This window comes from Otolemur garnettii, unplaced genomic scaffold, assembly GCF_000181295.1.
Source record: "Otolemur garnettii isolate 467f Iridium unplaced genomic scaffold, OtoGar3 scaffold00028, whole genome shotgun sequence".
In the NCBI taxonomy this organism is placed as follows: Eukaryota; Metazoa; Chordata; class Mammalia; order Primates; family Galagidae; genus Otolemur; species Otolemur garnettii.
The window spans coordinates 4,179,381-4,191,189 of record NW_003852423.1 but is presented as its reverse complement, the minus strand read 5'-3'; the positions used below and the strand labels follow the sequence as shown (position 1 = coordinate 4,191,189).

Genomic DNA, 11,809 nt, shown 5'->3' with positions numbered 1-11,809 from the left:
TTTGAGACAGAGCCTCAAGCTGTCCCCCTGGGTAGAGTGCTATGGCATCACAGCTCACAGCAACCTCCAACTCCTGGGCTCAAGCGAGTCTCCTGCATCCACCTCACAAGTAGCTGGGACAACAGGTACCTGCCACAATGCCTGGCTATTTTTTTTGGTTGTAGCCATCATTGTTGTTTGGTGGGCCTGGGCTAGATTTGAACTCGCCACCTTAGGTGTATGTGGCTGATGCCTTAGCCACTTGAGCCATAGGTGCCGAGCCCCAACCTCAGTTCTTAAAGGAAAGCCTGGCTTTGACATGGAGATGAGATGGGGATTTCCAACTAGACCTTGCTGAGTTGTTCCCAGTTCATTTACTTATTGTTTAAAAAGAAAGGGGACCAGGAAACTTTGATATCCCAGAATGTTCTCAAGGGGTATGATATCAGTGTAAAGAGGCTTGGCAGAACACATCTGGCATCAGTAATTGCAGGAAACTGTAACTGTTTAATGACTGCTATTTTACAGAATGAATAAAGCAAGCATACAAATTTTTATTGTGTTTAAAGAATATGATTAAAAGAAAAAGACTGCCATCCTAGTTACAGATTTATGCATCTCTTTAATTTACGTATTGGAAATTCATTCTGCATCATAAGCATTTTGGATTTGGAAGGTCTTTAGGAAAATGTACCTGAATAGAATAGGATATCCTCTACCTCATATTGTCACCTTGGGTAGAGGGGTCCAGTGGCTGACACGAGAACATTCCCAGGGAATTAGTGTAGCGTGTGTGTGGTTATTACTATTATATTTGAAATCAGTTTTTGAAAGCATCGAATTATATGACATATAAATATGCAAGAGTTAGATATAGTGGGTTCTAGTAATCTAATCAGACAGACTTTATTTGCAAAGCCATCTAGAGTTTGGCATGAACATCCAAGGCAGTCCCTGAGCAGTGACACTGAAAATGTCGCCTGATGGTGAACAAGTCTGTCATTCCTAGCGAGACTGCCCCTGCATTATCAACAACCAGACTGGCCAAACAACTGAATTTAGGCTTACAGTTAAATAACGAACAAGGTAACTACTGCGGCCAAAGAGCAGCAAAACTCGGGACACTGGAGTGTAGAGAGAAACAGATTCTAAAGAAAATGGCATAGAACTATCTAAAGAAAAAAATTCTCCAAGAAAAAGACCATGGAGAAAACTCTGCAATGATACAGCATAAGCTTCAGTTTCATAATAATCTGCAACACACGGTCAACTCCCAGAGGAACCATCCATGTCCATGCAACGACTGTAGGATCTCAGTGAATATGAACAACTGAGTAGGTCTAAGCAGAGGGCAGTATCCTCCCAAAGTTTACAGGAAGGAGTACAATTACGGAATTGTTCAAAATTTGTCTCTGATCTGAGCTCTCAGATTACGAAAGATATTATCTGCTTTTATTTGCTTTCAGTGTTGACATGGGAATGAGTAAATGGGTACTGCATGACTTTTGTACAGGTGGGGGAAAATTAAAGGGTTAGAGAATGAACCTGGAATTATTAAAGTCAAACTCAGACAGGACATAAGCTTACCCCAATGCAATAGTTACAAAAATTACTCTGCATATGAGTATTACTCTCTGCGAGGGAGTATTAAAAACGTATGCCAGCCGTGATCTCCCTCCAGCAAGCGACACCCTCCTTCCTCGGAAAACTGCTGACCAGGCGTCGGCTGCTCCAGGCCGTGTCTCCGGAATCTGGTAGATTTGGAGCCAGTGTTTCACCCCACTGACTCCTTTCAGGACCCCAGGGCTGTGCATTTAACACGCTTCCCCGTCACGGGCCCAGACGGTTGTTCTTCCTGCATCTTTTTGCACAGCCTCTGACTTCCCTCCCTTGCAGCATTAAGAGCGTGAACTGCAGATTTTCTCATTCCTGGCACATGTGACATGACAGGTAACATTTAACAATGACAGAGAAACTGTGACATTCCTTAGCTAACATAGCATAATATGAGACTCTCAAAAAAACATTACCTGTTTAGGCTGAGCTCCCTTTGAAAGAATGTCAAGTAAATCAGCAGAAGAGATGAAATAGAAGCGAGGAAAAGCCACACGCTTGGTTTCCAGGTACTCAGCAAGGGCTTTTTCACAAAGAGAAAGCCTGTATGAATGAAAAATCTCCTTAAGCGCATTTTGGCCATCCAGTCATTAAAACCTCAGCAAACAGTGACCAGCCCTTGCTGCCTGTCCATTCGTCATGGTAAGCTCACGGTAGCCCACCTTCCTCCCTCTGCCACCATCACCTTGCTTACGACTAATACGCAAGTCATAACAAGGAGGAGACAGATGTATCCATACTTGCCATTAGTTGGCTAAACACAGACCAGACTTAGGTTTACATCTCTCCTCACCTTTCTTAAGGACACTCCTTAAGAGTAGACCATGCTGCTATTGCTCGACATGAGTGCAAAGTACCTTAGCAAGCTGTGACTGGGTGAGGGTCTTCTCATTCGCTCTGATTCTCCATAAAACACAAGAGCCTACACCCAGCTCAGCTCTTCCGAGGAGTCCTGAGAGCCAGAAGCAGTTCTGCTTCACTGTCCTCAGCAGAGCAGAAATAACCCAAGACCCAACCCTGGAAGCCCCAAAGATCACTGACTAAATAGAAATCCTTCTCCTCTACAGATGTGTACCTTTTGTAATCACCCCAAAATTGTCAGTCTATGAAATACTTTTGCTTATGTAATACATACGGGACCTCATTTGTCCTACCCATGATAAAAAGCGATGGCAATTTCACACAGATGTCTCATTTTAGTAGCTGATCTGCCCTTTTTTTTTTTTTTTTTTTTTTGAGACAGAGTCTCAAGCTGTCACCCTGGGTAGAGTGCCATGGCATCACAGCCCACAGCAACCTCAAACTTGGGTTTAACAATTCTCTTGCCTCAAAGGACTTTACCTAACAAATGCAATCAGTGAAACCTGGTTTCTTGGACCCTCAATGAATCCCCAACAATAAATTAAAAAAAAAAAAATTCTCTTGCCTCAGCCCCCCACGTAGCTATGACTACAGGTACCCTCCACACACCCTGGCTATTTTTTTTGTTGTTGTTGTTGCAATTAATCATTGTTGCTTTACCTGGCCCGGGCCAGTTGAAACCCACCAGCCTCAGTGTATGTGGCCGGCACTCTACTCACTGAATGACAGGTGCCTCCTGATCTGCCTATTTTTCATCAAAAGCCAGAATATTCTTAAGACCACTAACTGTTGTAGAATTATATGTGAAAATTACTTTACAAGTGGCTCTTAGGGCAAAAATTTCAAAAGTGCTACTATGTTCTCTAAGGATAATTTCTCAAAAAAAAAAAAAAAGAAAAAGAAAACAACTATATACAAGGGATTTTAAAAGTGCTAATCTGTTCTCTAAAGATAATTTCTAAAAAATGGAACCATATACAAGCTAAATAATTAAAATAACTAAGTGCAGTCCTAGGTCTTATCATATAGTAGGCACCTAATCAGTATTTGCAGGATGGTTTGATAAAAGAATTGATTAATCATGTCAATTCTCTCGACAGATATTCTGATTTTACTATTACGATACTACCTTCAGAAAACAGAAATGTATTTGTGTTTATTTAAATGAAATCCAAGTATGCATGTACCGCCTAATATGTATAAGGCAACCAAACAATTATAAGCAAAATTATAAAATAATTTAGGAGAGATTGCTCCTAGAATAACACAGTCCTAAATACTATTCATTACGTGAAAGAAATTTCATAAAATTATAGCAAACTGATCACTTTATTCTTACCTGTACTGTAAATCTTTAAGTTTTTCGTAGAGATTAGGTCTGCACGTTGCTTCTAGAACATTTTTTACTTTGGCAGTCTTCAACATTAACTCCTGTATACAAGTACAATATGGAGCCATTGATATTACAGATTTCTTTTCTAAATGTTTAATTCATTTTTAAGACCAAAACATGAAAAACATACAACCAACAAGGGAGCAAGGTCATGGAGACTTCTAGGAATGCCCATCACCACATCTGTGCATTTTTGCTTTGGGACTTTAAAATAAAAGTTAGTGTATAATCACATCATTCTTATCAAAATAAACTTGATGGGCATTCCCACCATTTCAGGCCCACACAGATTTTCAATCTTCTAAACCAAACAAAAGAAGAAGAAGGAAAGGAAAAAGAAAGGGGGGGAGAGGGAGAGAGAGAGAAAGAGAGAAAAAGAAAGGAGACGAGAGATAACACGAATGAGCATGTGCTCCCCACCCCTGAATCTTAAGTATTTCTACAGTAAAAACTAGAGAGAGAGAGACAATCTGGTTTTTTCTTTACCCAAATTTAAATGAATTAATGTGGGAGCAGGGAGAGGGAAGACGGAGGGGTTGGGGGTTCATGGTGTATGTCACACCTCTTGGGGGTGGGACACAATTATAAGAGGGACTTTACCTAACAAATGCAATCAGTGTAACCTAATTCTTTTGCACCCTGAATGAATCCCAAACCTTAAAAGAATGTCAAACTAATCCGGATATCTCAGAGGGAAATTTCTGCTTTAGAGAGAAAGAAGAAAATAGTCCCTACTATTACAAGAAAAGTATACTACTATTGTTTACTAGAAGGCTATCGGTTATCATTACTGTGTACACATCTCCATGTGCTTTCCGTGGCTTTTATGGAAAAGAAAACCAAACTAGTCATATCATTTATTACGTGTTGCTCCATCTCAGTCTTTTACTTAAGAAGACAAATCTATTTACTTATCTCACTGCAGGGGTTAGCGAGTTATGGCATATGGGACAAATATGGCTGTTTTTGTATGACCCAGAGGCTAAAAATAATTTTTATACTTTTAAATGGTTAAAAAAAAATCAAAAGATGGGTGGCGCCTGTGGCTCAAGGAGTAGGGTGCCAGCCCCGTATACCGGGAGTGGTGGGTTCAAGCCCAGCCCTGCCCAAAACTGCAAAAAAAAAAAAAAAAAAAAAAAAATCAAAAGAAACATTTTATGACATTTGAAGACTAAGTGGAATTCAAATTTCAGTGTCTATAAAGTTTTATGACCACTTGTTTCTATGTCCTCTATGTCTCATGCCACAGAGGCAGCACTGAGTAGGTGTTATAAAGGCTGCATTTGCAAAATCTAAAGCATTTAGTACCTGGCCCTTCACAGAAAAACTTCTCTTACACCTACTGACAGAAATATAGAAACATTCATTTTTAGAAATATGATACGCCACATCACGTTTCTTTACAAAACTTTGCTAGAATCGAATATAGCCTGTCTCTGACAAACCTTAAATTCTGCATCCACACCATCGAATCTTCTGGCATCTTTCACAAGCTGGATTCGAATATCTTCTGAACAAATGAAAATACTTTCCAGGTGAGACCAAGTTCGCTGGACTTCCAGCCAAGTAAAGATGACTGAATCTGCTACATTTAACTTATTTTGCCAGCTTAAGACCTGTTCGATGAAATATTCCACATATTTGCTTTGAAGAAGAGTCTGCAACTGAACCTAAAATAAATGCAAAGAATTTTAAGTGGCAGCTAAATTTAGTAGCCTGAGAGTGCTTTGAAGGAGGCACCCCATCTACTCGGTTTCCAGCTGAATTCTTGGACCTAGCATTAATACCTGGAATAGGCATTCGGTGAATTTCTGCTAAATGAGTAAATGAGTGAATGAATAGCAGAAAATATTCATCTTTAACATTTTTCCCCAAAGAAAAAAGATAAATATAAGATGCTGAATTTAACGTTTTCTACAAGAAGACCATATATTCGTTGCAGGCCAGAAAAAATATTATGCACAGGGGTGCAGTTTTAAGAATTAAATTATATTCTTTCATCAGTCTCCCCCCTGCTCCCTGTCTATTAATCATTCTAAGGTTGAATGCATGTTTTAATCTTCCCAAAATAAAGCGAACTTCCCTTCAGTCTGCTAAGCCTCAAGCTTCCATTTTCCTCCCTTTTGGGGTTACTAGTAAACTCTACAATCACCAGGGCTTGCTTTTATGCCACCCCTGGCTATATCTAACCATTCTCTGACATTGAAATCTCAGAAAGCCATGAGGTAGAAATTCTGCCCCTCATTCTTCTCCACTCTAGGTATTTAATATGTTTGACTTTTATTTAGGGGAAAAACCCATCACTTGCATACCACTTTGGATGGTTAGTATCAAAAAGACAAAACATTACAAGCATTGGCAAGGATGTGGAGAAAAGGGAACCCTCATATTCTGTTGCTGGGAATGTAAATTAATACAGCCATTATGGAATACAGCATGGTAGCTTTTCAGAAAACAAAAGTAGAACTACCATATGATGCAGTATTCCCACTTCTAAGCATATATCAAAATGATAGGGAATTAGTTTGCTGAAGAGGTATCTGTATGCCCACGTTAAGTGCAGCATTATTCACAATAGTTAAGATACAGAAACAACCTAGGTGTCCATCATCAGATGAATGGATAAAATGGCAAATACATAATGGAATACTATTCCTTTTTAAAAAGGTGGAAATCTTGTCATTTGTGACAACACAGATAAACCAGGAGGACGTTATGCCAGGCGAAATAAGCCAGGCACAGAAAGTCAAAAACAGCATAATCTCACTTGTCTGTGGAATCTAAGTTGAACTCACATAGAGAGGAAAACAGTGGCTACCAGAGGCCCAGGCGTAGGGGATGGGGACTTGGGAGATGAGGAAAGAGGAGATGTTGATCAAAAGGTACAAAGTTGCAGTTAGGAGGGGGAAGTGCTAATCGTCTATTGCACAGAATGGTGACTATAATAAATAATAATGCATTGCATATTTCAAAATTGCTAAAAGGGTAGATTTCAAATTTTTCACCACAAAAAATAAGTACAAGAGGTGATAGATTTTGTTAATTAGCCTGATTTAACCATTCCACATTATAAACTTATTACCAAGACATCACATGTATAAATATGTACAATTATTATTTGTCAATTAAAAAAATAAAATTTAAAATATGGAATAAAAATATCTATCTTACTTGGTTGTGCTCTAGAGTTTCAAAAAGTTGTTCATCAGACTTCAGTAATGGGATGCCTGTTCGATAGTGAACTTCATAAGAGAACTCCATGGTCGCCCAGGTCTGACTGATTTCAGTAATAACCTAGTAATCAACAGTATAAATTAAGTTATACGCACAAATGTTCAAGATCAACTTTCTATGCTATTATACAAAATTACTTCAATTTTCTTTTAACTTTCCAAAAGGCAGATAGATATTAAATATTATTAGCCTCTTTTTTTCTCCAAATCATACATGGTGATGAGGTTTGGGGAATGAATTTTACCATATTAATATCAAACTTCTATTGAATCTGAATCCTACATTCTTCACCAAAATATAATTTGAGAGTAGGAAGGGACAATTATCTAAAGGTTTGGTAGATGTGATATAGACGTCAGCTAGCATGAGATAGGTAGTACCCTGAACGTGAATCTTAGTCCCCTGTGTGAATTTTGGTAAGTTAATTACCTCTCCATACTTCAGTTTCCACATTTATAAAATAGGAATATTACTTAGTTATTTTAGTTACTTAACTATTAGTTATTTTAGTTAACTAGTTATTATTTTAGCTAACCATCAGTTAACTAGCCACCAGTTATCAGTTAACTATTAGTTATTTTAGTTAGTTAACTATTGGTTAACTAGTTATCAGTTAACGAACAGCTAGCTAGTACTTAACTAGTTATAAACTAATAACTCCCAGTAGTTATCAACTAACTAGTCATTCATTAACTAACTAGCAACCAGTTAGGCAGTTACTAGTTATCAGTTAGTTAACTAGATAGTCATTAGTTAACTAGTCAGTTAACTATTAGTTAACTAGATGTTAGCTAACTGTTAATTTTAATTAGTTCTTAGTTATTTTTAGCTAGTCATTATAAACTAATAGCTACTAGTAATTATTAAATATTATTGTAGTTAACTATTAGTTATAAACCAATATTAGTTATTAGTTAACCACTGGTTATTTTAGCTAACTATTAGTTACCCATTAGTTAACTGGTTACTAGTTGACTAGTTAACTAGTTGCCAGTTACCAATTAGTTAACTAGTTATTAGCTGGTTAACTGACAGTTAACTAGTTATTGGTTGACTAGTTATTGGTTAACTGGTTATCAGTTGGAGTTATTAGTCAAGTAGGTATTGATTAACTAGTTATCAGTTGGTTGGTTAACTGTTGGTTGGTTAGCTGTGAGTTGACTAGTTATTGGTTAACTGGTTACCAGCCCATCAGCTGCTAGTTAACTAGTTATCAGTCGACTAGTTTTTAGTTAACTAGTTATTGGTTGATTAACTGCCAGTTAACTAGTCATTGGTGGGTTAACTGTCAGTTAACTAGTTATTGGCTGACTAGTTATTGGTTAACCAGTTATCAGTTTGTTAACTATTAGTTAACTAGTTATTAGTTGACATCAGTTAACTTAATAGTTATAAACTATTAGTTATTTCAGTCAGCTATTAGTTTACTGGTTATTAGCTAACGAGTTGGTTGGTTAACTACTCATTAACTAGTTGCTAGTTAACTATCTGGTTAGTTGACTAGTTTATTGGTTAGCTATCAGTTGGTTAATTGCTAGTCAACTAGTTATTGGTTAACTAGTTATCAGTTGGTTGACTGCTAATTAACTAGTTATTTGGTTGGCTATCTGTTAACTAGGTGTTGGTTGGCTGCTAGTTAACTAGTTATTGGTTAACTGGTTATCGGTTTGTTAACTGTTAATTAGTTATTGGTTAACTAATTGTTGGTTAGTTAACTAGTTATTAGTTGACAGTTATTAGTTATCAGTTAACTATTAATAGTTATAAGCTAACTAGTTAACTATTAGTTTACTGGTTATTAGTTAACTAGTTGGTTGGCTAACTATTTGTTAACTAGTTGTTAGTTAACTAGTTATTTGCTTAACTATTCGCTATTTTAGTTAACTATTAGTTTACAGAAGAGTATATCAACAGGGCTACCGTCCTGTTTGACAATTTACGACGATTTAGAATGATTCTGTGTGCTGCCCAGCTCACATACTTAACAAGCAGCATAGAATCTACTAGGACTTGTGAACCCACACCCCCAGGCCATAAAGAGGACCTCTCTGGACAACTTCTACACTAACACCCCTAATCAGCCTAGTAGGAAAGACACAGCCCCGAGGACACTACCTTCTCGGTCCCCAGTTCTTTCACAGCTTTGTCCACAATCCTTTGGACATCATCTTCCACTCTGTGTAACTGCAGTGCTAATAAATCTGCCAAAGTGGTGGCTTCACTTATTGAAAACTTGACCTGCTTAGGGGGGAAAAAGTAAACTTTGTATTCCACATATATAAATAGTGCCTTTGGCCTAATGGCTAGAGAAATGAATTGTACCTAAAATATACTCAAGCTAGATGCTGAGTGTAGCTCTAGCTCTCAAAAGTGGGGACAATCCAAGACATTCCTTTTTAGCTCACAATCACTGAGGCATCCCCCACTGGAAGCAAATGCCAAGGTACAGCTATGTTCATGCCACACTACTCGTGTTTCACGCCCTTCCCTTGTCAGCCTGTTTTTTATTTCATTTGCCCACAAAATCCATTTTTAAAGAGAATCTCATTGTTCATTTACTATAATTTGGTTGAAATCCCAGGAATCAGGTAGTAGCTCATTTGTCTTTTATTCCTAACGAACCTTATTCACTGAACATAATTCCCAGCTGCTTCTGTGACTTAACCTAGTTTTATCACTAATTTAATCTAAGTTCCTTGCCAAAAACTCCTCTCACTCACAGCGTCATGATTCATATTTACTATGTGAAAAGTAATTCACATTTATTTCTCCCTCATCATATTGACTCATCTCACCCCACTCCACTATTTTGTTCTCAGAAGCTCCCAGCTCACTCATGTCTTTTATAAATGAAGAGCTGATCTGCCATGCAGTTGCATGAAAGCCATTTTCTTTCCTGCTTCTGCTAAGAATATGCAGTCTCTGCTCCTTGGGCTCTGCATCCTTCTCTGGCTCCCCTATCCTCTAACATTCCTTAGCACCATCCGCCTCTCTGCACAGGGGGACCAAACATCCCAGTTTTCCCGGGACAAAGGGGTTTCTAAGATAAAAGACTTTTGGTGCTAAAACCTGAACATGGAAAGTCCTGGACAAACAAGATGAGTTGGTCAGCCTACCTCATTCCAGAGCTGATGGGAGTCAAGGAGCCAGGTCTGTCCTTAGAGAAAGAATGAGTAGGGCTGTGCCACAGGGCTGCTCTGATGACTTGCGCCATTTGAGTCCTGAACATGGATGCTAGCCCAGGTGACAAACGGAGACTGAATCCAGCCTCTGTCCTATTGTTCTGGGGACGTCCTAGAGGAAGGTATCTTTCCCCAACATTATCTACCAGAGTAGATGACCCTTCTACCTTGCAGAAAGGCAAAATCACAGGCAAGCTGAGACTGTGGGGAAGCAAATCTTATTGGCAGAAATAGGAGGAGGGGTTGGAGAGCTGGGTGCCCAGTCTACTTAGTACATACTAAAAGATTCAATAAAGATTTTCTGAACTAACAAATCAGTCCATTACAAAAGTCTGAATATACAATATCTAAAAGACTTGTATAGTCTGTGAAACATTATTATAATAATACCAGCTCCAGGAACCTGTTATTGAGCGCGTATTACATGCCAGGTCCTTTATATATACAGCACGGGTCACATAATGATGGAGTACATTCTGAGAAATAATTGTGATGTGATCTTACAAATACCATAGAATGTACTTACGCAAACCTATGTGGTATAGCCTAGTGCTCCTGGGCTACAAATGTGTACAACATGTGACTGAACACTGTAGGCAATGGTAAGTATTTGTGTATCTAAACATACTAAAACATAAAAAAGGTATAGTAAAAATATGGCATTCTAATCTTACGGAGCCACCAAGGGCATCTATGTGGCCTGGTTCACCAACCGAAATGTTGTTATATGGCATATGACTCTGTATGTGTGGGCAACACTGATTTGTTCACCAAGTCTGCACGGGAAGGATTATTTTTATTTTATTTTATTTCACAGAGGGTCAGCTGAGGTGTCATAAGCTGGTAACTTGCCCAAGATCCCAGAGCTGCTGTGAGGGCTAAACCAGAAAGCCCAGGCTGCCTCCACTTTCCCAGGCTGCCCAGGCCTGTCACCGGCCCTGCAAACCCCCCTTCACATCCTGGCAGCCTCTTTTCATAGCATGCCCCTCAAGATCTTGGTTTGCCTAAAGAAAAACAAGCATCCCATGCACACACACACAGCTTCCTTTCACACATTTTAAATTCAGAAAGGTCCCTTTCCTTGAAAAATATAGTGTAAGGTTGACGCATTTACTTCACAATAGATATATTAATTGAAAGGCAAGAAAAGAGAACCTCCAGTGCATGGACAAAGGAGAAACCATTTTATGTCTTGCAATAACACTGAAACCATCAAAAGACCATCCAGGGCAGTGCCTGTGGCTCAAAGGAGTGGGGCGCTGGCCCCATATGCCAGAGGTGGCTTCAAATCCAGCCCCGGTCAAAAACTGCAAGAAAAAAAAAAAGAAAAAAGACCATCCAAAAAGATGCCATTATGAAATAAATCATGTGGGCACAGACATCACAATTTCTGAATTCAACTTTTATAAATTCACTTTTAGGCTCAGCGCCTGTGGCTCAAGTGGCTAAGGCACCAGCCACATACACCTAAGTTGGCTGGTTCGAATCCAGCCCGGGCCTGTCAAACAACGACAGCTGCAACCAAAAAATAGCCGGGCATTGTGGC

The 11,809-nt window shown here is 38.8% G+C and overlaps 1 protein-coding gene across 1 annotated transcript in view; it reads right to left on the bottom strand.

Moving 5' to 3' along the window:
- Positions 1–11,809, bottom strand: part of DNAH11 (dynein axonemal heavy chain 11) — a 357,421-nt gene that overhangs the window by 274,733 nt on the left and 70,879 nt on the right. Inside the window, exons 24-28 of the mRNA XM_012804394.2 lie at positions 9,197–9,319; positions 7,019–7,141; positions 5,293–5,517; positions 3,794–3,885; positions 2,010–2,136 (exon numbers count right to left, since the gene is read on the bottom strand). Coding sequence (XP_012659848.1) covers positions 2,010–2,136; positions 3,794–3,885; positions 5,293–5,517; positions 7,019–7,141; positions 9,197–9,319 — 690 coding nt within the window. The remainder of the gene's footprint in view (positions 1–2,009; positions 2,137–3,793; positions 3,886–5,292; positions 5,518–7,018; positions 7,142–9,196; positions 9,320–11,809) is intronic.